General features: G+C 53.3%; 5 protein-coding genes across 8 annotated transcripts; 3 read left to right on the top strand and 2 right to left on the bottom strand.

The window, feature by feature from the left end:
* The first annotated feature begins 2689 nt into the window (after positions 1 to 2689).
* Positions 2690 to 8208, top strand: Ly6g5c (lymphocyte antigen 6 family member G5C). The gene is given in 5 exon segments (XM_059243867.1): positions 2690 to 2696; positions 5043 to 5168; positions 6141 to 6204; positions 8050 to 8111; positions 8114 to 8208. Coding segments are annotated over 5 exon segments (354 nt in total).
* A 2720-nt stretch (positions 8209 to 10928) lies between these two features.
* Ly6g5b (lymphocyte antigen 6 family member G5B) lies at positions 10929 to 12156 on the bottom strand. Its single transcript, XM_059243866.1, is given in 7 exon segments — positions 10929 to 11024; positions 11092 to 11409; positions 11411 to 11483; positions 11690 to 11717; positions 11720 to 11815; positions 11900 to 11934; positions 12119 to 12156. Coding segments are annotated over 7 exon segments (684 nt in total).
* Positions 12157 to 12786: 630 nt separating this feature from the next.
* Csnk2b (casein kinase 2 beta) lies at positions 12787 to 17892 on the bottom strand. 3 transcript variants are annotated; one of them, XM_059281684.1, is made up of 7 exons: positions 17606 to 17892; positions 16318 to 16400; positions 15665 to 15767; positions 14733 to 14848; positions 14289 to 14364; positions 13949 to 14138; positions 12787 to 13013 (listed from the first exon to the last, which is right to left on the bottom strand). In XM_059281684.1, exons 1-7 carry the CDS (start codon positions 17652 to 17654, stop codon positions 12923 to 12925), a joined length of 708 nt encoding a protein of 235 aa, XP_059137667.1. In that variant the 5' UTR covers positions 17655 to 17892; the 3' UTR covers positions 12787 to 12922. The 3 variants fall into 3 exon arrangements, with proteins under 3 accessions (XP_059137667.1, XP_059137668.1, XP_059137669.1); XM_059281685.1 differs by lacking the exon at positions 17606 to 17892 and adding an exon at positions 17137 to 17274; XM_059281686.1 differs by lacking the exon at positions 17606 to 17892 and adding an exon at positions 16956 to 17081.
* Gpank1 (G-patch domain and ankyrin repeats 1) lies at positions 17282 to 20469 on the top strand. Of its 2 annotated transcripts, none has more exons than XM_059281681.1 (4): positions 17282 to 17533; positions 18064 to 18219; positions 18685 to 19293; positions 19856 to 20469. In XM_059281681.1, the coding sequence occupies exons 3-4, from the start codon at positions 18689 to 18691 to the stop codon at positions 20298 to 20300; spliced, it is 1050 nt and encodes a 349-aa protein (XP_059137664.1). In that variant the 5' UTR covers positions 17282 to 17533; positions 18064 to 18219; positions 18685 to 18688; the 3' UTR covers positions 20301 to 20469. The 2 variants fall into 2 exon arrangements, with proteins under 2 accessions (XP_059137664.1, XP_059137665.1); XM_059281682.1 differs by having other exon boundaries at positions 17282 to 17610.
* A 1694-nt stretch (positions 20470 to 22163) lies between these two features.
* Positions 22164 to 24490, top strand: C16_21H6orf47 (chromosome 16_21 C6orf47 homolog). The gene has a single exon (XM_059282343.1). It carries the CDS (start codon positions 22917 to 22919, stop codon positions 23796 to 23798), a length of 882 nt encoding a protein of 293 aa, XP_059138326.1. The 5' UTR covers positions 22164 to 22916; the 3' UTR covers positions 23799 to 24490.
* The last annotated feature ends 19 nt before the right edge of the window (positions 24491 to 24509 follow it).

Here is a 24509-nt window from a genome sequence, read left to right as displayed (position 1 = left end):
TGAGATGCCACACCCCACAGCTTTTGGGGTTCTGGGCTCTGCTGTTCTGGGTGCCACGTGAGGCCTGCCTGACGCCCAGGTACCTGGGGAGCCAGGCCAGTAGAGAGACAGTTTCTAGAAGGATACTTGGAAAGAAATCCTGAGCAAAGTGGGTGGGTCCCTGGACCCTGGACAAGACCACATCTTACCTTATTCTCATTGACCAGGGTATAGGCCTGCACTGTTCCCAGGGTGGGTTGAAGATTTGCTCCAAGCCCCAGGAAGGGGCATATGTTTCCTCCAAACCTGTCAAAATAAGCAAGGTCCTGGAGTGAAGGGCCCTTGAGAGTGGAGGCCCAGCCACTGCGAAAAGCTGGGTCTCCATTTGTCCATCCATCCATCCATCCATCCATCCATCCATCCATCCATCCCTACCTCCTACGAACCTGGTTGTAGCTAGAGTTTTCCTGCCTGGCCCACAGTCAGGACAAATCTCTCTCACCTGCCAGTCCCCCAGCCACTCAGACCCGACCAAGTAAACACAGAGACTTATGTTGCTTTCAAACTGTATGGCCGTGGCAGGCTTCTTGCTAACTGTTCTTATAGCTTAAATTAATCCATTTCCTTTAATCTATACCTTGCCACATGGCTCGTGGCTTACCGGCATCTTCACAAGCTGTTTCTCATCGTGGCGGCTGGCAGTGTCTCTGACTCAGCCTTCCACTTCCCAGCTTTATTCTCCTCCTTGTCCCGCCTACACTTCCTGCCTAGCCAATGGCCAATCAGTGTTTTATTTATTGACTAATTAGCAACACATTTGCCATACAGAACATCCCACAGCACCTGGTCATTCATTAACATTCAGCTAAAGGCTCCGTTTCTCTGAGGGACTTCCCCAACAGAAACTACTGTGCAAGTCCATCGTTATCGACTGGCCCCGCGTCCCGGCCTGTCTGTCACCGCATATGTTCTGTCCTCAGACCCAGCCTACTTCATCACTTGGGCTACTTACCCTCTGGCACGCAGCATGGATGGGGTCACCTGCTGCTGTCACCATGACGACTGTTGCAGTCCCCTTTACCTTAGGAAAACCTGCAGGGAAGCTGTTGTCATAGAAACTGGCTGGGGGGGGGGGCTGGATCCTCACCAGCCATCTCCAACAGCTGACAGAAAGAAAACAAAGGGTGGGGTAGCTGGAGAGGTGGCTCAATGCTTCCATGCCCCCCGGAGTTGGACGCCTAGCACCCACATGGTGGCTCACATCTGTCTGTAACTCCATGCCCTCCGCTCAGATGGTGCACAGACATGCTTACAAGGAAAACATCCACACACATAAACTTTTTTTTAATTACTGAAAAGCAAGGGCCCTAGACCGCACTTCATAGAAAGGCTCACTGTGCCCTGAAGTCTTCGCAGAGCGTCACCCACCCCCGGCTCGTCTCCAAGCCCTGACCTCCAGTGACTCCTTTCTCGCTTCCCAGCAGGACTCAGCCTTTGCAGCCCTCCTCGGCAGCTTCGTCCTAGGGGAGGGATGGCACACTTGGTCGGATCAGAGCACGCCCTGTGCGTTCTTCAAGGACTCCTCTGGGGCTGGAGCAATGGCTCAGGGGTTAAGAGGTCCGGAGGTCTTGATTTCAATTCCCAGCAACCACCTAGTAGCTCAAAACCATCTATAGTGGGATCTGATGCCCTCTTCTGGCATAAGTTGGTAGAGCACACATATACATTAAATAAATAAATCTTTTTTTAAGCGGGACCGGGTCCTGTGCTCATTGCATGAGTTGGCTGTTTGAAACCTGGGGCCTATGCAGGGTCCCTTGGCTCAGCATGGGAGGAGGGGACTGGACCTACCTGGACTGAGTCCACCAGGTTGATCTCAGTCTGTGGGGAAGGCTTTGCCCTGGAGGAGATTGGAATGGGGGGCGGGCTGGGGGGAAGGTGAGGGGGGGCGGGAGGGGGGAGAACAAGGGAATCTGTGGCTGATATGTAGAACTGAATTGTATTGCAAAATAAAAATTAAAAAAAAAAAAAAAAAAAAAGACTTCTCTGACTTCTGTCGCTATGTGCTCATTCATCCAACAGACATTTGTATCTTGCCTCGGTGGGTGCCAGGAACTTCCCCATTCCTCCAACAACATAAGCTTCTTTTGGACCCTCAGAAGCAAATTTCTTTCTTTCCCGTCCATCTCTCCTTTGGTTTCTTCCTTGGTCCTGAGATGTGATGATTCTTGGAAAGTTCTGACAGCAGGTGGGGCCTGGACTGCGGCGTCCAGGCTTGAACTTCCAGACAGACAGTACACTAAAGCCAGTTGTGTCTCCCATAGCACAGTGTGGCTTAAAGGGGGCGCGCGGGGGGGGGGGGGGAGTCCCAAGCCTGCAACCTGCCTGGGGAGAAGGGAAGAAGTAAGCGGTCCAGCCCTGGGTTCCCGGGGCCTGAGAGGAGGACTCACTTGCAGACCGCCACCTTCTGTGGACGCGGGTCAAGCGCTGAGAGCCTGGCTCCAAACCCCCATACGGTCACCCCTTGGCCGTGCCAACCATGCACCCTCCCTGGAGTCAGTGCGCTGCCAGCCGTGGAGCGGGACTCGGAGCACTGAGTCTGTAGGCGCAGAGACCAGACACACTGACCCTTTAGCCGAACTCGGCGGGCAGAGGAAGTTGGTGTGGACCCTGGTCACTTTGTGCACGCCTGCCCTGCTTTTTTGACGCGATGTTCTGTCTGGCACAAAAGCTGTCCATCTGTTTTTCCTCTGAACTCACTGTGAAGCTCGGCGTGGAGACTGGGGCAGGAGGACCAGTTCCAGGGCAGCCTGGTCTACTCGGGCCAGATAGAGCTACAGAGACTTGTCTGAAAATTTTAGTGAACATAGTGTTTAACTCCATTCATAAACAACGTCTGCGTCCTCGCCTCTTTTCCAAAGACCTATGTCGCCATCTTTTGACTGAAGTGAAGAATTGCACTCTGTCCCGGCTTTGACACTGCTGGGGACTGAATATAAGTCCTCGAGGCAAGCCTCACACCTATCATTCTTTCCTCCCTGTTCTTTCATCTCTACGTCTGTCTGTCTGTCTGTCTGTCTATCATCTATCAATCCATCCATCCATCCATCCATCCATCCATCCATCCATCCATCCATCCATCCATCCATCTATCTACAGGGTCTCACTATGTAGTCCTGGCTGTCCTGGAACTCGCTATGCAGACCAGGCTGGCCTCAGACTCACAGTGATGTCAGCATTAAAGCTGTGCCCCACACCAGCTTGTTTTACCTTTTTTTTTTTTTTCCGGTTTTTCGAGACAGGGTTTCTCCGTGTCCTGGATCTTGCTCTGTAGCCCAGGCTGGCCTCAAACTCACAGAGATCCACCTGCCTCTGCCTCCCGAGTGCTGGGATTAAAGGCGTGCGCCACTGCCGCCTGACTTTTTACTTTTTATTCTGAGAGTTCACACTAAGTCATCCAGGCTCACTTTGAACTCACTCTAGTTCAGTCAAGTCTTGAATTTGCCATCCTCCTGAGTGTCTGAGGAACTGGGATGACAGGCCTATGCCACCAGGCTCAGACCAGCTTCCACTCTTTTATTCATTCATTAATTCATTCATTTATTTATTATGTATACAGAAGAGGGTGCCAGATCTCATTACAGATGGCTGTGAGCCACCACGTGGTTGCTGGGAATTGAACTCAGGACCTCTGGAAGAGCAGTCAGTGCTCTTAACCTCTGAGCCATCTCTCCAGCCCTAGCTTCCACTCTTAACACTTTATTCTCCAATGTGCAACAAAAGCAGCACTTTACAAAACATCTGGCCACACTACCCACTGCTGAAATCCCTCTGGCCATTGGCTTCAGCCGCCCTGGTGCCCCTGCCCGCCTCTGCCCTCCCCACTGGGTGCCCCTGCCCCCCTCTGCCCTCCCTACCGGGTGCCCCTGCTCCACTCTGCCCCCCCCCCCACTGCTTGCTGCCTTGTCCCCCATTAGACCTCCACCAGGGAGAGCAGGGACTCTCCACAATTGTATCTCCAGCACCTAAAGCAATGACCCAAAGAGTCCATGCTGGTTTAATTGTCACCTGACACAATCTAGAATCACCTGGGACAGTCTCAGTGGGGATTATCTGGATTATAGTAATTGACGTAGATCAATCCACCACTCAGGCTGTTCATTTCCGCAGGAAGGGGATTCTCAACTGTAGGGAATGGAAAAAAGCCAGGCTGGAGAGGCATCAGAGGTTAAGAAGGCTTACTGCTCAGTCATGAGGGTAGGAACAAACTCCAGCTCCAACAAGTGTGACGCCCTCTCTGGGCCTCCTGGCCACCCACAGACACGCGTGTGTGCAAGCGTACATACAGACGGACTCCCAAATCTTGGGTGGGGGTGAAGGAAGAGAGTGCCCACCAGCATACGTGCAGGAATTCAGTGTTCTCTGCTTGTGACCGTGGTTGCAATATGGCCAGGTCTCTAAACTTCTTGTCCCTGTGACTTCCTGTGGTGATGGACTGTGACCTGGGATAAGGCACTAAAATAAACCCTTTTCCCAGGCATGGGACACCTTTAATTCCAGTGTTTCAGAGGAAGGGGCAAGCAGAGCTCTCTGAGTATGAGGCCAGCCTGGTCTACAGTGAGTCCCAGGACAGCCAGGGTTACATAGAGCCTGTCTTAAAAAATAAAAACAAAACATAAAATAAATGCTTCTCCCCTGAGTTGCTTTTGTCAGGGTGGTTTTTTGTTTTGTTTTGTTTTGTTTTGTTTTTTTTTTTTTTTTTTGGTTTTTCGAAACAGGGTTTCTCTGTGTAGCTTTGCGCCTTTCCTGGAACTCACTTGGTAGCCCAGGCTGGCCTCGAACTCACAAATATCCACCTGGCTCTGCCTCCCGAGTGCTGGGATTAAAGGCATGCGCCACCACCGCCCGGCTTGTCAGGGTGTTTTATCAGAGCATCAGGAAAGGAAACAAACAGGACGGGCCCTTCCGGGTTCCTTCCCCAAGCCAGGATCTTAGGGCCCAGAGTGGCTGTGGGTTGAGGACATTCTGAACTGGCTATTCTGGTGCTGTTTCCCACCTCACAGTGTTGCCCATTCCCCACCAATATAAGCCCAGCCTCGAGGAAAGCCATGCTTTTTATGCAGGCCCTGCAGCCAGCTGGTCTCCAAGGCCCCTGGGACTCCACAGTGCCACCCAAGCCCTGTATGCTGGTCTCCCTCTCTCTTTTTGTGTGTTTCTTTGTTTGAGACAGGGTTTCTCTGTCTATCCCTGGTTGTCCTGGAAATCGCTCTGTAGACCAGGCTGGCCTTGAACTCACAGAGATCCGTCTGCCTCTGCCTCCCTGAGTGCTGGGATCAAAGGCATGCACCACCACTGCCCAGCTGTATGCTGTTCTCTTATTAGTGCTGGTCCTGATGAACTTAGTTCTTGGTAATTGGCTCCAACACAGTGGTTCTCAACCTTCTGAATGCTGTATAAGATTATTTTCGTTGCTACTTCATAACTGTAGTTTTGATACTGTTATTAATCATAAGGTACATATCAGATATCCTGCATATCAGAGGTGTGGTAGCAATGCCTTTAATTCCAGCACTTGGATGGGGTGAGATACTGAATAAGTCCTAGAGGAAAGACTGTTCTAACAAGGCTGGGATGAGCAGCCTCCGCCGCACCTGTAAATGTAAATTAGGCTTACGGAATGCTGGGTACACAGTAGCCCTTTAAATATATGCTAAATGGATGCATTTCCTTGGGGTAGAACATAGAAAGGAGGTCTGGGTTTTTGTTGTTGTTTTGTTAACTCTTTTGAGACCGGGTCTTACTATGTAGCCCTGGCTATGGCCTGCTATTATGTAGACCAGGCTGGTCTCAAACTCAGAGATCTTCGGCCTCTGGCCCTGAGTACAGAATCAAAGGAGAGTACCACCCATCCGGCGAGAGTGAAGATTTTTAATAAGGTTTTGTTAAAGCATATGGCTTCCCAGAATCTTCCTGTGTTATGGTTACAGGAGCAGGCACAGTGGGGTTGACACAGGATGGAGGCAGGCGGGACTCTGCATCACGGCACGTCTCTGTGTTCTAGGTAACACCATTCTTGCTGAGGGTGCCTCTCGGCCGCCTCCATTAACCAAGCACCTGCACCGCTATCACACACTGGAGATCAGAGTTGGGGGGTCTTCTAGGGCTGGCTCTCCACCTGGCTCCTCTGGGCAACAGCTTTGTCACCCTGCACGGAAAGAACAGTGAGCGGACACCTCCTCCCACCCAGGGCCCCTCCCCCACCATGGCCCCTCCCCCACACCATGGCCCCTCCCCTCCCCCGCCATGGCCCCTCCCCCGCCATGGCCCCTCCCCCACCATGGGCCGGCTCCCACAGGCCTCTTCCCAGTCTCCTAGGCTGCACACTGTGTCTCGTTCCCACAGCCCTAAGACATTCCAGCACTTTCAGAACCACCACCTGTCCCCACTCCCACTCCCGTTTCCTCCTCAGCCCATAGCCAACTGCCTCCCACTTTCCTGCAGTGCCCAGCCTTGAAGGGCCCTCGGCTCTCCAGAGGCACCGGCCTTCCCTCAGTGGCCAGCATCACTGCTGGCAGAGACTCTTCCGGAACAGCCACCGCTCTTTGCCCTGTCTTTTTTTTTTTTTTTTTTTTTTTTTTTTTAAATTTTATGTATACAGTGTTCTGCCTGCATGTGTCTTTGCAGGCCAGAAGAGGGCACCAGATCTAATTGCAGGTGGTTGTGAGCCACCATGTGGTTGCTGGGAATTGAACTCAGGACCTCTGGAAGAGCAGTCAGTGCTCTTAACCACTGAGCCATCTCTCCAGCCCTCTTTGCCCTGTCTTGCTGACCCTTACAGGCTCGTGTTCAGGAGGTTTGGTCGGTCCTACCTGCTCGCCTGGCTTTCACCAGCAGCCTCAGACTTCTTCCTGGGTCTAAATGGTTCACCACAGTGCTCTCCTCATCTCCAGGCATGCATTCGGACGCCTCCACCGCATTTCCTGCATGGAGGATGGACTGCATTCCTTCCCTCCTACCTCTATTAAGTTAATAGATACTCAATGTGGACTGCGTGGAACGCGCTAAGCACAGCAGAGCTGATGTAGCCTCTGAAGTGGACATTACTGCTCCCATTTAACAGAAAAAAACCGGGTGCAGGAAGATCCAAGGGCTTGCCAGAATATCACAGGCCAAGTCAGAATTAGTGGTGGCTCCAGACATGGTTCCCTTTCTTTTATTTTAGGTCCAGAATTACACTGTGTAGCCCAGGCTAGCCTTGAACTTGTGATCCACTTGCCTCCTTTTCCTGAGTGTTGTGATCACAGGAGTGCAGCAGAAGACCTGGCCGGGATGATGCTGTTGATAGTAGACCGGGTAAGCTGTCTTCATTCACGGCTTTGGTTACATGGTTTCCTTCTTCTGCAGGACTTGTGGGTAGAAGCCAGGCTGGAGCGTGCTGGACAAGCACTTTGCCACTACACTCTCAGAGATTTTCTAAAATATTTCACCATGCAGCCCAGGCTGGCCTCAAACCTGATCCTCCTACCTACCTCAGCCTCCCCTGCGTTAGGATTTCAGGTATGAGCCTTCAGGCCTGGCTTGTGCACACTTTATCTGGCATTTTGAGACAGGGTCCCTAGGTCCTCTGCAAAAGCAGTAGGCACTCTTGACCACTGGGCCATCTTCCCAGTCTCTCATCTGTGTGGCTAGGAGCTGTACCCAGGACTTGCGCCTACATCCGACCACCGAGGCACGGATCACTTCTCTACCCTCTTCTGCTGCAGAAAACAACCAGTGCTTTTCTGCAGCCCAACCTTTAATATCCTCCTTATCTTTCTTGTAATGGCCCCACGATGCTGGACTCCCCATCTTCTCCTCAAGCCCTGACTCCCAGACTCCACTCCCCAACCCACATTAGAACGTCAAATCCTGCAAATCTTCGTGAACAGCTTCAAAGTTCCATTGCTGGTGGCCCCACGCCCGTCCAGTGGCTTTCTATTGGTCCAAGGAAGCGTAGAAGGGTGATAATGATAGCTATGTGGACTGAGGATGGACTGGGAGGCTCTGTACCTGTGGGCCTTCCCTCGGCAGCGGTTTTAACATCATGGTGAGCGACTGCCGCAGCAGGGAGCAGATGAACGATTGTTCATGCACTCTGCCTCCCTGGTGTTTGGCTTTTGGATAGTCTAACCATGCTGCTTCCTGGATTTCTGCAACAATCCAACAAACAGGAAGACCACTATGCACTAGGACAGCAGGAGCCCTTGCTGTGTCCAGACACACTCTGGATTTCCATCTGGGCCCAGCCAGGACAACTCCAAAGCTCTCACAGCAGCCCTTCCTGCCTCTCACATCAGGGGCCCCATCCTGGCCTCGCCTCTCCATCCATACCCCACTCTCCCACCTTTACTTTGCCCGGCTCCTTCTCCTGTCCAAAGTCCCCAGGTGTTCCCTCAAAATAAACTAGTATGCAAAGTGTTTGTCTCTTCTGATGGAGGTGAAGGCCTCAGAAACTGGGCCAGACTGCCCCATCACGGGGCTCCTCTACCACCCTGCCTTGACATCGCTAACTCGGCTCTAGACACATAAAGCTGAAGAGGAACTGGATGCCCTTACATAGTGAAGGTTGGTTAGGTTAGTAAGCATCCTGAAAGGCGTTTTCAGAGCTGCGCGGGGGCGAACTGAGAGGCCCAGAGGCCATATTGGCAGGATGTAGGATATGAGCAATGAGGCAGACCCAGGGAGGAGAGGCGCCCCAGAAGGGCAGAGGGAGGGGACAGCAGGCCCCAGGGAACCTTGCTTTCCGACTCCCAGGTTTAGTGTCCCTTCCTAAACCTGTCTCCCAGTTTGACCAGTTAGAGCAGTGTAAATCTGGGGAGGAAGGTGTGGATTTTTCTTTTTTTAGGGGTGCGTGCTGTATACCCCTTACTGGCCCCCAACTCCAGATTCTCCTTCCTCAGTCTCCCAGTGTTAGGATTACAGTGTGTACCACCACGAGGGACACAAAGGCAGCTCTGGGTGCTGGCAAAGGCCTCAAGCTTGTGCTTTGCTGGGAAGGTTTACAAAATAGGCTGCTTGCATGGTGACTCATGTACCTACTCTCAGTATGCAAAGGCTGAGGCAGCCTTGCCTTGTAATCAAGGCCAGCCTGGACTAGAGACCATGTCAAAATAAAACCAAAATCTCTATGTACAATTGTCCATAAGTACACACACCCGTGCACCCATCTCCCCAATCATGAGGCGCTCCACCTCCAGCACAGGTGGCCAGACTACAGGACTGACTGACTTGGGCAGTAGGGGTCAGGAGAGCACACCTGGAGCCACAGAGCTCCTGTTACTGAGGTGTGAGCCTGACTGAGCTCGCCTGAGGGTGCTGGTGCTTAAAGCCTGGCTGATGTTAGCGTCCACTCTTTTTTTTTTTTTTTTTTTTTTTTTTTAAAGATTTATTTATTTATTATGTATACAGTGTTCTGTCTGCATGTGTCCCTGAAGGCCAGAAGAGGGCACCAGATCTCATTACAGATGGTTGTGAGCCACCATGTGGTTGCTGGGAATTGAACTCAGGACCTTTGGAAGAACAAACAGTGCTCTTAACCTCTGAGCCATCTCTCCAGCCCCAGCGTCCACTCTTGAATGAACATAATAGATCGACACATAAGCACCCATGAGCACTTCCTCTGTGCTTGAAATTTTTCAATGTTTATTATTTTTTGTTTGTTTTGAGACAGGATCTATCATATAGCTCTGGCTATCCCGGAATTCATTATGTAGACCAGGCTGGCCTCAAACCCAGAGACCCATCTGCCTCTGCCTCCTGAGTGCTGGGATTAAGTGTGTAATGAGGGAGGCTTGGGGAAATGCGTTATCTTTACTGATAGACGGAATCCTTGCACAATAACTGCAGGTCAGGAAGAAGAGTCCGGGCTGCAGAGCAGCTGTCCTGCTGGTCATGCTGGGGTAACAACTATCGGCTACTCCCAGAGCTCCTTCCCAACAGGCAATAGAGATCACCAAGCTGCACTTCTCTGTGGCTTCGGCAAATCCCTCCAGTCCAAGAGAGTGGTCCCGTGCGCGCCTTGGCTTTTTATCCCGTATTCAGGTCCCATGCTCTCTAATGAAGACTCCACCCATGTGGCCAAGCTGCCCTTTATTATAGGCTATTGGACCGAATGGCAGAATTCCCACAACAGGTGTGCACTACCATGCCTGGCCCAAATTTCTCAGTACTTAGTGTGGTGGCACACATCTGTAACAATCCTAGCTCTTAAAGGTAGAGGCAGCAGAGTCAGGAGACCTTAAGAAATCCCCAAATACTAAAATGGAGATTTAACAGCTGCAGCCTCGAGCATACCACACACACCGCAAGGTGCCAGGACTCTTGAACTCAACGTGGATGTGGACTGAGTTTCTCCTCAGGTGAAAACCCAGCACCACAATGACTTAATGTTCCAGGTTTTGAAGGTTAAAGTGGGGAGGGGAAGGACATGGCCTTTCAGGGCGATGTGAGAGGAAGCCATGAAGACCAAACAGAGTGGGCAGGATTTGGCGGTCCTGTTTGAATCCCACACCGATTCTTTGACCTGGCTACACCGGCCCACGTCTGAACCTGACCCTCCCTTCCCCACACAGTGACACAGATTTAGCCCAGTCTTGTTTATCATGGGGGGAAACATGGGCTGTATGGAAAGCAGAATAGCCTCCCCTCCTCCCAGCATGCAGTTAGGTGAAGAGAGGCGGTCAAGGAGACAGCAGGCCAGGATGGTGAGGACACTGAGACAGGCTGCCATGCCAGGAAATCTGCCAGGACTTCTAGTCCACCCTTGGCCCTTCCTGCTGAAGCCTGGTACTGAGGCTCAGAGATAGGCATAAGACAGAGGACAAAGAGCCAGTTCTGAGTGGATGCGGCACTGAAGACCAGACTGAGGGTACGTGAAGACAGTGACACCCAGGATGGGAACCATTCTCAGGTCAGCCCGAGCAGAAGCCATACTCAAGGTTCTTGGACAGGAGGAAAGACAAGCCAGCACTCGGACCCAGGTGCCATCCTGGGGATACAGAGAAGGCCTAGAATAACAGGGATCAGAGGAGTCCAGTGTTTAAGGACTGCAGAGCAGAATCTGGGAAAGGGAACATGTCCGGGTCTTGTCTGAGGAAGAACAGGAAGTCCTGAACTGTTGAGGAACAAGCACATTTGGTGCAGGATGGCTATGGACACACCCAGCTACAGGAGCGGGGTGAACGGGTCTGGGCTCTCAGGCGCCTTATGAGCATGGAAGCCAGGCAGGGACAAGGAGAGGCTCAGGGCCTGGTAGAACCCATCTGTCTGGGAACCAGACAGGGGCCCAGGCAGAGTGCTCTAGAGCTGGGTACTGGACCAGGAGTTGCAGAAATCGTACTGGCAGCAGTCAGCCTTATACCAGGTGATGCATTTTTCTTTGCAGGGGTAGGTAGGAATTATACTGTTCATAGCCTCATACATGGAAGCGAACCTTAACATCTAGAGGGGAGGGGATAGTTACAATGCTGTTATAGCTTACCACAGTCCCCAAACCTAACGCTCCCCAGCATTCATGCAGCCCAGATTTTATCCTATATACTTTCAGAAGAGGATAAAAATAAAAAATTCACTCACTTGTCTGTACACACACACACCCCTCCAAGATCCTAACAACCCTCACGCTGGAGAAGCCACACCGTTCTACCAGCGGCCCTTTCCCTGGACTTCTCACTGGTAGACGGTAATAACCATGCATGGGATGAACTGCTGATGGTGCACTTTTCTGAGCCAAAAACGCAGCCCCACAAAGGGTCCTCCGAGAGGCACAAGTGGCGGGATAGACATCTCAGCAACGGAGCTTGGCATGCAGAGGACCAAATGAGATGAAGCCAGGACTCACTTTCAAGGATACCAGGGCCCCAGCTCTACCCTTCCTCCTCACCCTTTCCCACTGCAAAGCCCACCATGGTCAGCCATCTACAAGCACATGGGCCCTCATTAGGAATTCTGGGGAGAAGAGCATCTCCTGTGGAACACCCCCAAACCCCACCTTCCTAGGACCACACTACTTAATCCTCAGAGGCAGAATGGTTCTGACAGGTCGTCTGAGCAGAACTGCTGTGGGTACAGAGCTGTATTCCCACCTGGGGAGGATCCTGACCGGAGGAGGAAGTTATCAACTGGCAGGAAGAGTGGCATGTCCTCCCTCACCCACAAGGTCTGGTTTCCATGTGGGCAACAGTAGAGCACCAGCTGGATCTTTATCAGGTGTCTTCATCCTAGACACGCCCTAAAACATCTGTACCCCCTTCTAGGGCCATGGGTTAGTGACTGTCTCTGGTACCACCTGCTGTCCACCTGTACAACAGAGTTGGTTCCCATTATGCTGGGAGAGGCTGGCCAGAGAGAAGCCTCCCCACCCTCTCCAGATGGACATCTCAGCTCTCCCAGCAGGGGACACACAGCTAGCAGAGCAACAACTGAGGCTCTCTGCCTTCTCTGCAGTTCTATTTACTTTAGGATTACATTTCCTTCAATAGCAAAACTGAGAGTACTTCTCATGAGCCCTACAGTAGAAATACGTAGCTACAGAGCCTGAGGAGAGCAGATGTTTCTCTAGCCTCTGAAACCTTCTTTTCAATCTTTTACCCCGCCCCCCCATCTAGAATGCTGCTCTGATCTACTATACTACACTCTACTATCTATTGACGTCACCAAATCCACGAAGCATCAAGCTGTGCAGTTTCCAACCGAGGGTCCCTGGAGTCCAGCACACTACCACTTTCCCTTCCTCAGCCCTTCCCCAGCGACAAGCACCAGCAGACTAGCTCATGGCCTTTTCTTCCACTTTATTTCATATTCCACCACAGTAACAATTCCTTTAAGTGAAACTAAAAACCATAGACTTCCGGAAAGGGCGGCAGCAAAGGACCGGTGGTGTCGAAGACAGGAAGGTGGGTGGGGATCAGCGAATTGTCTTGACTGGGCTCTTGAAGTTGCTGGCGGCTTGGAGCTGCAGCTGGTAAGCCATTGGATGAATCTTGAAACCGTAGAGCCTGGGCCGGGCAGAGGTCAGAGAGGCGCAGGGTGAGCTCCCTTCTGGCCCTGCCAGTCGCTGGCACCCCGACTACCCCAGCCTCCTCCTCATGCCTGCTCAACAGTTCCCTAACTTCCTTGCTCATGAATACTTGATTTCCCCCCGCCCCCATGAATACTTGAAAATATACCCCCCTTTTGTTCTGAGACAGAGTTTTTCTGTGTAATAGTCCTGGCTGTCCTCGAACTCGCTTTGGAGGCCAGGCTGCCCTCAACTCAGAGACCTGCCTGCCTCTGCCTCCCGAGTGCTGGGATTAAAGGCGTGCACCATCACGGCACGGCTTTTTTTTTTTTTTTTCTTTTTAATGTGAGTGCTCTGTCTGCATGCTCCTCTACTCGCCAGAGGAGAGCACTGGATCCCTTTAAGATGGCTGTGAGCCACCATGTGGTTGCTGGGAGTTGAACTCAGGACCTTCTGGAGGAGCAGCCATTGCTCTCAACTGCTGAGCCATCTCTCCGGCCCCCTTAAAAATGTATCTTAGCCAGGCGGTGGTGGTGCACGCCTTTAATCCCAGCACTCGGGAGGCAGAGGCAGGCGGATCTCTGTGAGTTCGAGGCCAGCCTGGTCTACAGAGTGAGTCCCAGTAAAGGCTCCAAATCTGTATCGATCTCATTTATGGCAGAGGCAGAAGGATCCCTTGAGGCCAACTCAGCCAACAGTAATAGCAACTGTTTAAATAGTCAAGGGCCACAACACATTTAAAAATAGGCAGCCATGTCAGCATCCCTGCTCGATGGATAAGAAAACGGAGGCACAAGCAATCAAGTAACTTCCCCAGTCACTCAGCAGGAAAAGCCCTGACTTTGGGATAGGCAGGCCTCGAGAAAGGGCTGTTTGTCCTCAAGTCTTGCCAGACCTTGGGTTGTTCTTTGACCCTTTGTCTTTGCTCCCCACCTGGGTACAAACTGGTTGGCGGGTCGTTTGGGTCGGTACTCCGGATGCACCATGAAGAGCATGTGAGGGAAACCAGTGCCGAAGTAGGCGCCGTCTGTGTGATGGTGCCTCGATGATTTGGGTGTGTACACGTCCATGCACTTGGGGCAGTAGAGTTTCACCATGGCCTCGCCTGGGATGTCCGAAAGGCCTGGGAGATAGCCGGACGCTGCAGACTAGGTACCCCCAACTCTTCCCAACCTCCCACAGAACTCAGGCACTGACTAGATTAACCTTTTGGAGGACTGCCAGATAGCGCCCTCCTCCCCGCTGCCCCTCTTCCCGGCTTCCCGACACTCACCGATGGGAAGCATCGGCTGGTTCTCACAGTACACACGAGGACAGTAGCCAAAGTCTCCCTGCTGGTACTTTTCCAACTGAGGTGTGTAAAATGGAAGGGACCGGTGGGTGAGTGTGTAGAGCAATTCCTTTCGCAGCTCAACTCATTCCCGACTCCCATGCCTCCCACTTCTAACTAGAAGCCCCTTCTGTCAAGACAAACTTCTCAACTGCCTTCTCTCAAGTTGGCAGGCTGGAGAACACAAGGGCCATTTGCTATCTGTTCCCTGAAAACTCCTTGTCCATGGTTCCATTTCCCTCCCTGAAAACAATACCTTCAGCAGGACCGTCAGTGGGATCTGATTCTCAGCCCAGTTCTGGGCTTCTCCTTGTCTCCTCTGCTAGACTTCTGACTCATGCACCTGTTCCCCTTACTGCCTCAGGAGCAGGAGGAGCAGAGCCTCACCATTTGGGCGATGCCTCGGTTGGTGAGGATGTAGCGGGCGTGGATCAACCCATAAAGCATCTCCGCTGCCTGTTCAATCAGGTCACTCTGGTTGGGGTTGTCTTCCAACTCTTCATCTGAAAGGTGGGGTGGCCACTTGTAACCCCACCTTATCCCCAAGACGGCCACCTACAGTTTATCTAGCACCTGTTTCTGGGCCTCACCCTGTCTATCACCCATGCATCTGACCCAGAAACCTGGGCTTTTGACCTTTCTACAAACCCAAGACCACTCAGTACTGCCCTCTCTCCATACCTCTTCCAGTCTCAGCCTGCTTCTTTCCTTTCCCAATACATAAATATAAACACATAAATGCAGAGGGTGGCACTCTAGACAGGCAGGAGGAAAGAAGCGGTACACAAAACCCATGAGGAAACTAGCATTATGAAACAGAGTTGAGTTACCTCAGAGAGCATGGAAACAAGTGTTACCAGTCCCATACAGCAAGAGTCAGGCAGGGAATCAAAACAATGAAGAAGCCAAGCATGTTCTATGTGCCATAATTCCAGCACTTGAAGGCTTGGGCAGGAAGAGCAAGTGTTCAGTCCAGTGTGGGTTATGAATGGAGGGGACAGCGGTGGGGGAGAAACACATAAACAAACAAGTAAGCAAGCAAGGGATTGGGGGATAAGAGAGCTAGAGAATCAAAACAAAATTTAGAAATTCCAGAAGCAAGTGGTTGGGTGGTGCTGGCACATGCCTTTAACCCCAGCATTAAGGCGGTAGAGGCAGGTGGATCTCTGTGAGTTCGAGGCCAGAGAAACCCTAAACAAAACAAAACAAAACAAAACGAAACCCAAGAGACAAGAGACAGAAGAAAAAGAAACAAAGCACACACAAGTGCACACATCACCACCAAACCCACACTCAACAACAACCCCGGGGCAGGTTACCAGGCTCCAGGTCCAAGATCATGTCTAGAGCTTGTCGATAGTGCGGCACCTGCTCATTGAGTCCAGTAAGGTTAAATTTGTCCTGGATGTAGTCCTCATCCACCTACCAGAACAGGGAAGTCAAGAGGTTGAAACTAGTGTGGGGATCTCATCTTTCACCTGGGCCCACGAGATAAACAACTGCATCAGCTCTCTGTGTTTCCCATTCCCACTTCTGAGGACTCAGTCTCCGTTAGAAACCGCAGCTCTTCCCTTCTCAGGCTAACAAGGTACAGTGCACAGACATCATTCAACTTCTGTCCCTTGTCTCTAGGAACTGGATTTGCCCCTTCCTGGGGGACATCAGACTCTGAGCTAAAGACTCAGGAATCATGAAGGCTAAGTTTAGTTTCTGAAAGGCATTTGTAATTTTCTGTTAACACACTGCGATTTTCATGTTACAGAACTTTAACGTGAGACATTTTAATTTCCCTAATGGTCACCATGCATGGTGACAAACCCTTGTAATCCCAGCACTCAGGAGACAGAGGCAGTAGGATTTCCAGGAGTTCAAGGCCAGGCTAGTAAGCTTCCCGTGAAATCCGATCTCAAACAACACAAAATAAAAACATCGAGGGCATGTGGAGCTGGCCAAGAAGGCAAGCTAAACTCACCTCACAGAAGAATTCATTACCACGGAGCCCACAGAACCAGGAAATCCAGGACACCTCCTCAGAGCTACTCATCTTTACGTCGGCTGAGAAAGAAGAGCGTAAGTGGAGACCAAGCTGTTTCTGGTCTCTTCCCTCCTCCCACACGTTCTCCCCAACGACGAAGGACTCCAGCCTCCGAAGCATCCCTCTCCACGCTGCTCCTCCTCCTCTTCACCTCAGCCCCCTTTCAGTGTGGTGGGAATGAGACCCTCCGCGTTCCAGAGAATGACAGGTCCTGCTCTATTAGCGCTGCCCCAGTGCCCGGCGTTCCCGTCCCCCCCATGTCAGCGGCGGCAGGGCCCTGGGCTCCGGCTCTCCGCCGCCGCAGGTGCTTGCATGCCCTGGCGCCTGTCCCAAGGCTTCCGAAGTTCACCCTTCCCGACAGCAGCGGCCTCTCCTGCCCTCACGGGGTCGGCGAGAGCACCGCACTCCTGCGGGACTCCCGAGCGTCCCCACTCGCCGCCTGCTCTCCTCGGGCCACCCATCCTCTTGGGCTCCCGACCCGGTCACTTCCTTCCTCGCCCCCACCTCTCGGAGCACAGAACCAAGTGCCGCGCCCCGGGACGTGCGACGCGGCCCGGAGACGACCCCAGACTCACCGGCCGGACGGGGACTGGGACTGGGGCGGGGAAGGGGAGTTGTGCTTCGAACGGCAGCGTCCGCTACGGCGCAAGAAGCCGACCCGACCGCCGCAGGCCAAGTGGGGAGGGGGGGAAGTGGAAACTGGTGAGGGTGGGGGGGAAGAGGGCAACGCGCAGGCGCCAAGGACCGCCCCCCTACCTCTGTGGACGCCGGGAGATGGAGTCCTGTCGGGAGAGAGAAACTGACGAAATGAGGGAAAGGCGAACTACCAATCCCAGGAGTCCCCGCGCATGACTCTGGGGTCGCGAGGCCCTAGAGGAAGCCGCCTGGGGGCGGGGCGAACGGAGGCGCCACCGGAAGCGGAAGCCAAGTACAGCGTCTTCCCGACCAGGAAGCTTGGGAAATAGAGTCTTAGGCTCCCTAGGCTGCGGGGCTGGCGCCCGCGCTCAGTTTCGTCCCCGCGGCGCTCCCTCACCGCTCCGCTTGGGTCTTCCCTGCCGCCCAGGGGACTGACACGGTCCCAGGCCAACCCACTGGACCCGGTTCTCCTGTCAGGCCCGCGACACAGTTCGCTCAGCATCGGGCATGCGTAGAGGTGTGGCTCGGTGGTGAGGGATGCGCGGAGCCGTGCGGCGGGAGAACCTGGACGGCCGCCCTGCGCGCTAACCTGAGGTGGCGCCAGCCATTCTGCCGCTCGTCCCTTTGCACTTCTCCATGTCCCCGGGGCTCGAGTGGAGCGTTCTTCGAACCCTGCTCAGAGGAGTGACGAGGGGCACCGCGGTGTTACCTCATCTCACAGCCCCTCGGCATTTCACGGACCTCCCTCTGTGTCCGCAGGGCCTTTCTTAAGCGCAGAGCGTGGCCTCCCAGCTCCAGGGAAGGAGCTTGGAGCGGGAGGGACCACGTCGAGGGTGGCGAACAGCATTGTGGGGGCGTTATGTGAAAGCAGGACCCCAACCGACAGGCCCCCCTGGGCCCTCGCGCTGTCTGGGCACGCGATGCTCTACGCGGATGCTTGGAAAGGTTCCAGCGCGGGAAACTGAACCTTGTGGGTGTTTTGTTGTTGTTGCTGCTGCGCATGCGTCTCCGTGCCATGTGAATGTTTGATTGTGTCAACTCTTGCAGACTACAAGAGCGCCATTTTGCGGTACGGAAGTGACAGTGCAACACCTTCCCCCGAAACCTTCCGGAATAATGTTACTCCTGTTTTTTATTTGGGAAAAGGAGACCCCTAAATAAGATCGAGCAAGATTTAAAAGGTCGAGCTGGTATTTCCTGACGGTATGTGTTACAGGATGGGGAAATGTTTTCAGAGAGAGCCTGCCATTTTTGGTTGAAGGGAGATGGGAGTAGAACGCAGGACCCCTAGACAACTGTCTGGTGGAATATCTTTTCCTATTATTATTATTTTTTCTTTCCTGTACTAGAGATAGAACCCAGACCTCCCGAATTCGAGGCAAGCATTCTACACAGAACCTTATCTACTATGCCTTCATGAAATTTTACTAACATCTGGGCAGGATCTGTCATTCTAGGGGTCCATTTTACACATGAACCCTGGGCTCTAAAAGATCCTAGGTCATGGAGTCAGTTTTGGGGTGGGAGGCCCATTTTAGTTCTAGGTTGCTTTCTCATCCCAGCAGGCCCCGGGGAGGCGGTACTGATCATCACCATGGCTACCTGAAAGGTTGGAGTGCTTGTCACATCCTTTCCTTGCCCAGTCTTCATTTTCTCATTTCTCCCCAGACCCATGTCCAGGCCATCCCTCATCACATTTACTCCAGCCACTGACTCCAGCGACCTCTGGAAGGATGGGCAGCAGCAATCACAGCTTGAGAATCCAAAGCCTGCCCTGGATGGGGCTGCAGCCCGGGCTTTCTATGAGGCTCTCATTGCAGATGAGAGTAGTTCCCCAAGGCCCCAGAGAGCTGGCCCCATCAGGGAAAGACGGAGGAAGAAAAGAAGAGCGATGAGGGAGGCCACAGCAGCAGGAGCCTCAGGGCAAGGAAGACCCCTTGAGGACGAAGACAAAATGACCCCGTGGATCCTGCTGGCAGCCCAGAATGGGGATGTGACAGAACTTCGGAGGCTGCTGGAACCCCGAGAGGCAGGGGGAGCTGGAGGGAATGTCAACGCACGCGATGCCTTCTGGTGGACTCCCTTGATGTGTGCCGCCAGAGCAGGCCAGGGGGCTGCTGTGCGCTATCTCCTGGGCCGCGGGGCCGCCTGGGTAGGAGTATGTGAGCTAGGAGGCAGAGACGCTGCTCAGCTGGCCGAAGAAGCAGGCTTCCCCGAGGTCGCTCGCATGGTCAGAGAGAGTCATGGGGAGGCAAGGAGCCCTGAGAACCAGAGCCGGTGAGGGGGGATCCTTAGCTCATTACCATTTTTGTTGTGTTCTGCCTTTCCTGGACACCCCCACCAGGGGCTCCAGAACAGCTCATGGGGCTCTTCATCCTGCAGTGTAGTTAAGTACTGTCATAGAGTGGTTATGGACACGGTCTTTGTGTGTTTAAATCTTGGTTCTGTTTATTTGCGATGTCAGCCTAAGGTCTGCAAATCTCAGCCTTGTCTGAGAAGCGGGGATGAGGGCATCTTTCTCAAAGGGTCGTTAAGATGCGGTAGGTTAATGCGGAAAGTGATGGAACAAATCAGCTCTGCTTACTATCCCTAAGAGCTTGAGGCCTATCTTACAGTATCCTAAATTGTCCCTTCTGGACAGATGGAGAGGGGCTTGGAGCACTTGCCTAACACTGGGGAGACCCTGGGGTCCCTCTCCAACGCAGGATAAGACAAACGACGACGACACCAAGTTAGAAGGAAGGCATGAGGTGTGCTGCCCTGCTCCGCCAGGTGCCTGACAGCCGAGCTTCAGGTCCCTCCTTCCCCCACTCCCTGTAACTTCTTTCTTTCTCTGCAGGTCTCCCCGCTCCTCCTCCCAGTTCTGTGAGGACTGTGGTGCCCACTTTGAGGACTCCAACCACCGTACATCTACTGCTCACTTGCTGTCGCTGTCCAGGGGTCCGCAGCCCTCCAACCTTCCCCTTGGGGTGCCCACCTCCAGTCCTGGCTTTAGGCTGCTGCTGAGGGGTGGCTGGGAACCAGGAATGGGGCTGGGACCCCGGGGTGAAGGCCGTGCCAACCCTATTCCCACTATCCTCAAGCGGGACCAGGAAGGACTGGGCTATAGATCTGCACCCCAGCCCCGAGTCACACATTTTCCAGCTCGGGATACCCGGGCTGTGTCTGGAAGAGAGAGAGTACCTCGAGTTGCCACACTGAGTCAGAGGGAGAACAGAAAGAGAGAAGAGAAGGACAGAGCCTGGGAGCGAGATCTGAGGCTGTACATGAACCTTGAATTCTGACTGACGCCGTCTGGCCTGTTACTCGCTGGACTTGGAACCCTGACGTGGGCTCTTGGACTTAATACTTCCTGGGTTCCGCCCAGATGCCAGACCCTCAGGTTTTGGCTCTTGGGCTCTGCTTTTAGAGAGAAGGGCTGAGAGTTGAAAGATAAACAAACTTCCTACATCATGATTTGTTTACTTTCTTGCATGATATTGTAGAGCAATGGAGCAAATCTGGGTCCCGTGAAAGCCTCACCCGAGCCAAAAGGGCAAGCTCTCCAGGTGACAAGAATCCCTGGCTTTGCTGGTTGCATTTTATCTGTTCTTTGAAACCCCCCTAGACTAGGTATTGCCCAGCTCTGTGCAAGACTCCCCTCTCAGTGGGTCTCTGGGCCAGTCCAGTCAATTCAGGGACGTATGTCATGTCAAAAACCAAGTCTGCTATGTGCTGAATGGTATGCCCAGATCACAGGGAACAAATCTCATATGTAAAAGCAAAGAGCCATTATTTTCAAGCTCCAAGCTCGGTCCCTCTGTCTTTCCGATGTAGCGGTGAGAGCAGAGAGCCCTGAGCTCAGGCAGGGTAGAGTTTTTATCATAGCAGAGGTTGGGGTGAGCGGATTTCCAGAGTTCAGGACCCTGATGGGCTGACATTTATCTAGAGGTATCTGTCAAACAGAAAATAGGTGTGTGCTAGACTCAGGGACATCTGGCCATCTTATCTTAATGGTTGGAATGTTTGGGACGACAGATACTTCCCCTTAGATGTAGACCCTCCCTGGGTGGTATCAGCTTAGGCTTTCCCTGGATCTGGGTGTTGCCTGCCAGTAAGCTTGTCACAGAAGCTGTGTCTGGGCCTCTAAGCCTGTCATGGCAGCTGTGTGGTCAAGCTGTTTTGCGCCCCCCACACTGAAAACACCACAAACCCTCAAATTCTGAACTCCTTGAGGCCAGTTGTGATTAAATGTAATGCCTGGTGATAGGGCAGTCTGAGACCTGCAGGACTGCCCAGTGTGACCTAACATTATCCCTCCTGTATGCCATGCTAGCTGGGACCAGAGCTCTGACCTCCCAAATACAAAGTTTCTTTTTTTCTTTTGAGACAGTCTCATCTTGCTATGTAGACCAGGCTGGCCTTGAACTTGCTATGTAGATCCAACTGCCTCTGGAATGCTAAGATTAAAGGTGTGCACCACCACACCCAGCTCTGCTAGGAGGGATGTAACCTAGGGCCTAGGGCTTCATACCTGCTACACAAGTGCTTACAGAGTTACATCTCTAGCCCTAACTCAGACTGTCCTAAGACTCCATTTCACTCCCTGGAAACAGCACAGCACGTTTTCCTACATTTCTCTTTCCTATTTGGCACCCACACCCATTTGGGATGCTCATACCGAGTGCTAGGAACATGAAAGCTTTCAAATCCCGGTCAGGAAGGGCAAAGGGCAGCTGCTTAAGTCACGTGGCTCCTGTTAATTTATCTTTCTGGACCAGCAGTAGTAGGTGAGAAATGGAGGAGTGGCGGGGGGCAGTGCAGAAGAACCGTAGGGCAGCCCGAAGGGAAGGGAGCGCAGCATTAGGGAAGCAGAGGCAAAGGACCAATGCAAAGCCAGCCTGGGCTATATATGGCCAGCCTTTCCTGACCTATATATGTAGGGATACTCTGTCTTTTAAAACAAACAAAAACCAAGGGCTGAAGCACCGAGTCAGAGGCGGGTGGTGAAGAGCAGAACTGGGCTTGGATTCAGGTTCTGGCTTAAGCGATCCTCTCTACGCCTGCGCGGGTGAATCGCGGGGGCTACGGGGGAGGTAGTTCTGCCGGGTCCGCCTCGCGAGTTGCGGGGCTCCGCCCCCGTCGGTCCCTCCCGACCCGGTACAGCTGCTTCCGGGCTCGCAGGGCTCCGGGAGGCCGCTCTCCGGACGCTGGGCCCCAGAGCAGCGCGCAGCGCGCAGCGCCCAGCCGCCTGGGTCCCCAGAGAGGCCTGCACTGAGCCCCGCGACTGCGCTCTCCAAGGACATCCCTGTTCTGACCTTGCGGAGGCCGCGTCTCAGCTGCGCCCTCGCGGGACAGTGGGCCACTCTGGAACGATCGCTCCCTAAGTTAAGGAATGTGTGTAACTGGAGTTCGCTCGACACTTCCCATCCCGTCTTCCTCTCACCCGAGACTTCCTGTTCCTTGAGCTCCCTTGGGCAGCGGTTTAAGGCTCCTCAAAGTCAGGACCGAAGGACTCTGGGCCACCTTCCTTCCTTCTTCGATGGAGCACCACCTCCCCCCATTTTTTGGGCACCTTGGGGTGTGGCCTTGGTGAGTGAAACCTAGGGTGCTGACTGCTGGGAAGGAAATCTGAAAACACAGAACATTGTGGGGGAGATCCAGGCCTTATAAGGCCCTTGAAGTCTTGTGAGTGTGTGGGGTGGCAAATGGATTTCTTTTCCCCTCCACTGACAAGGAAGCAGGCCATCTGCCACACTTGGGGCTACGTGAGCTCTTTCTGAATTCAGAGTAGGACGACATCTCCAAGCAGATACCTATTCTGAACCGGAACAGATTCCGGCTTCTGAGGAGATCGCGAGAATCTTTAGTAGAGTCAGGAAGGGGTCGCAAATTTGGGGGGCTCATTACACAGTTCAGTCATGTTCCTGCGAAGGCTTGGTGGCTGGCTACCTCGACCTTGGGGCCGCAGGAAATCAGCAAAGGCTGACTTGCCAGCCCCAGAACCCAGATGGGTGGACAGCTCCCCCGAGAATTCAGGGAGTGACTGGGACAGTGCCCCAGAGACAATGGGAGATGTGGGGCCTCTCAAGACCAAGGATTCAGGGAAACCAAGGACCCTTGGTGCTGCTCCAGAATTGAGCAGGGAGCTCCAAGTGGACCAGCTGGAGAGCAAAAAAAAAGATTCCCTCAAGCGGGACAAGACTGTCTCCAGTGTTCGAGAGCCCGCAAGGCTGGAGACTGTAGGAGCCATTCCCAAACGGGAATGGGATTCTGTGGATTCAGGTGGCATGAAGAGCCTTGGAGTGTCCCCCCAAGGGGGATTCGGCACCACTGGACCAGAAGCCCTATTGGAGAAGCCCGGTCGACGTCAGAAGTTGCTGCGTTGGCTACGGGGGGATCCGGGAGATCCCTCACATTACCTGCGGGACCCGGAGGAGTATCTGCAGATCTCTACCAACTTGACCCTGCACCTGCTGGAGCTGCTAGCCTCAGCCCTCCTGGCTCTGTGCTCCAGGCCACTTCGAGCTATCTTGGACGCTCTGGGCCTTCGAGGACCTGTGGGCCTCTGGCTACACGGGCTGCTGTGTTTCCTGGCTGCCCTGCATGGGCTCCATGCTGTGCTGAGCCTGCTTACTGCCCACCCCCTGCATTTCGCCTGCCTCTTTGGCCTCTTGCAGGCCCTGGTGCTGGCTGTCAGCCTCCGGGAACCTGTTGAGGATGAGGAGACCACTGATTGGGAAAGTGAGGGGCAGGGGAGGGAGGCCAGGGAGCCGACGGAAGGTCCAGGAAGGGTGCTGTGACTGGGTGAGGGTGAGGGCAAAGGGCGAAGAGAGTGGTGTGGCCTTTAGGAGGACAGTGGGGAAACCCAGATCGGAAGCACAGTGACCTCAGGGATGGGGAGGAGACTCAGGAGCGCGAAGGCACGGGAGCCCGTCAGATGGGGCTGTTTAGGGTCCAGTAACGGACCATGATGGGGCATCACCATTTGAGTCACCAGCTGTTATTTCTTCCTTTTACGTTTATCCACCTCTTTCTAAATTACCACCTCCAATTTTCCCCCCACCTCCAGTTTTTAAGAGCAAAATAAAATAAAAATGGTGGAGAATGCAGGCCAAAGGGTCCTTTCCAACCCCAGGGGTGGACCAGGCCAGAGGCAGGACAGAGATCTCTGCATTAAGAGGTGACAGGGAGATCCATGCAGTCCCTTGGATCCTAGGACCAGAGCCATCTAGAGGAGAGTAGAGCTGTGAGGTAAGAGGAACTGGGAGTCTAGAAGGGGCTACAGGTGTTATGGTGCCTGCAGGGAGGGTCTGGTACTTAGTGGGATCCAGAAGAAACAGGGATGGTGCAGGCCACATTGGCCCAAGGACCAGTTCAGAAGGGTTCTGACGGGCAGTGGGCACAGTGCCTGCCATCTCCACTCAGGCTAGGGATTTGTTCACTCAGCAATAAATGTGCGACACTAAATCCTAAATATACCAGTACAATGTGAGAGGTGTTGCTCGGTGTCC

Source organism: Peromyscus eremicus, chromosome 16_21 (genome assembly GCF_949786415.1).
Source record: "Peromyscus eremicus chromosome 16_21, PerEre_H2_v1, whole genome shotgun sequence".
NCBI lineage: Eukaryota > Metazoa > Chordata > Mammalia > Rodentia > Cricetidae > Peromyscus > Peromyscus eremicus.
Note: the sequence above shows the minus strand (reverse complement) of the source record. Positions and strands in the feature narration are given on the sequence as shown.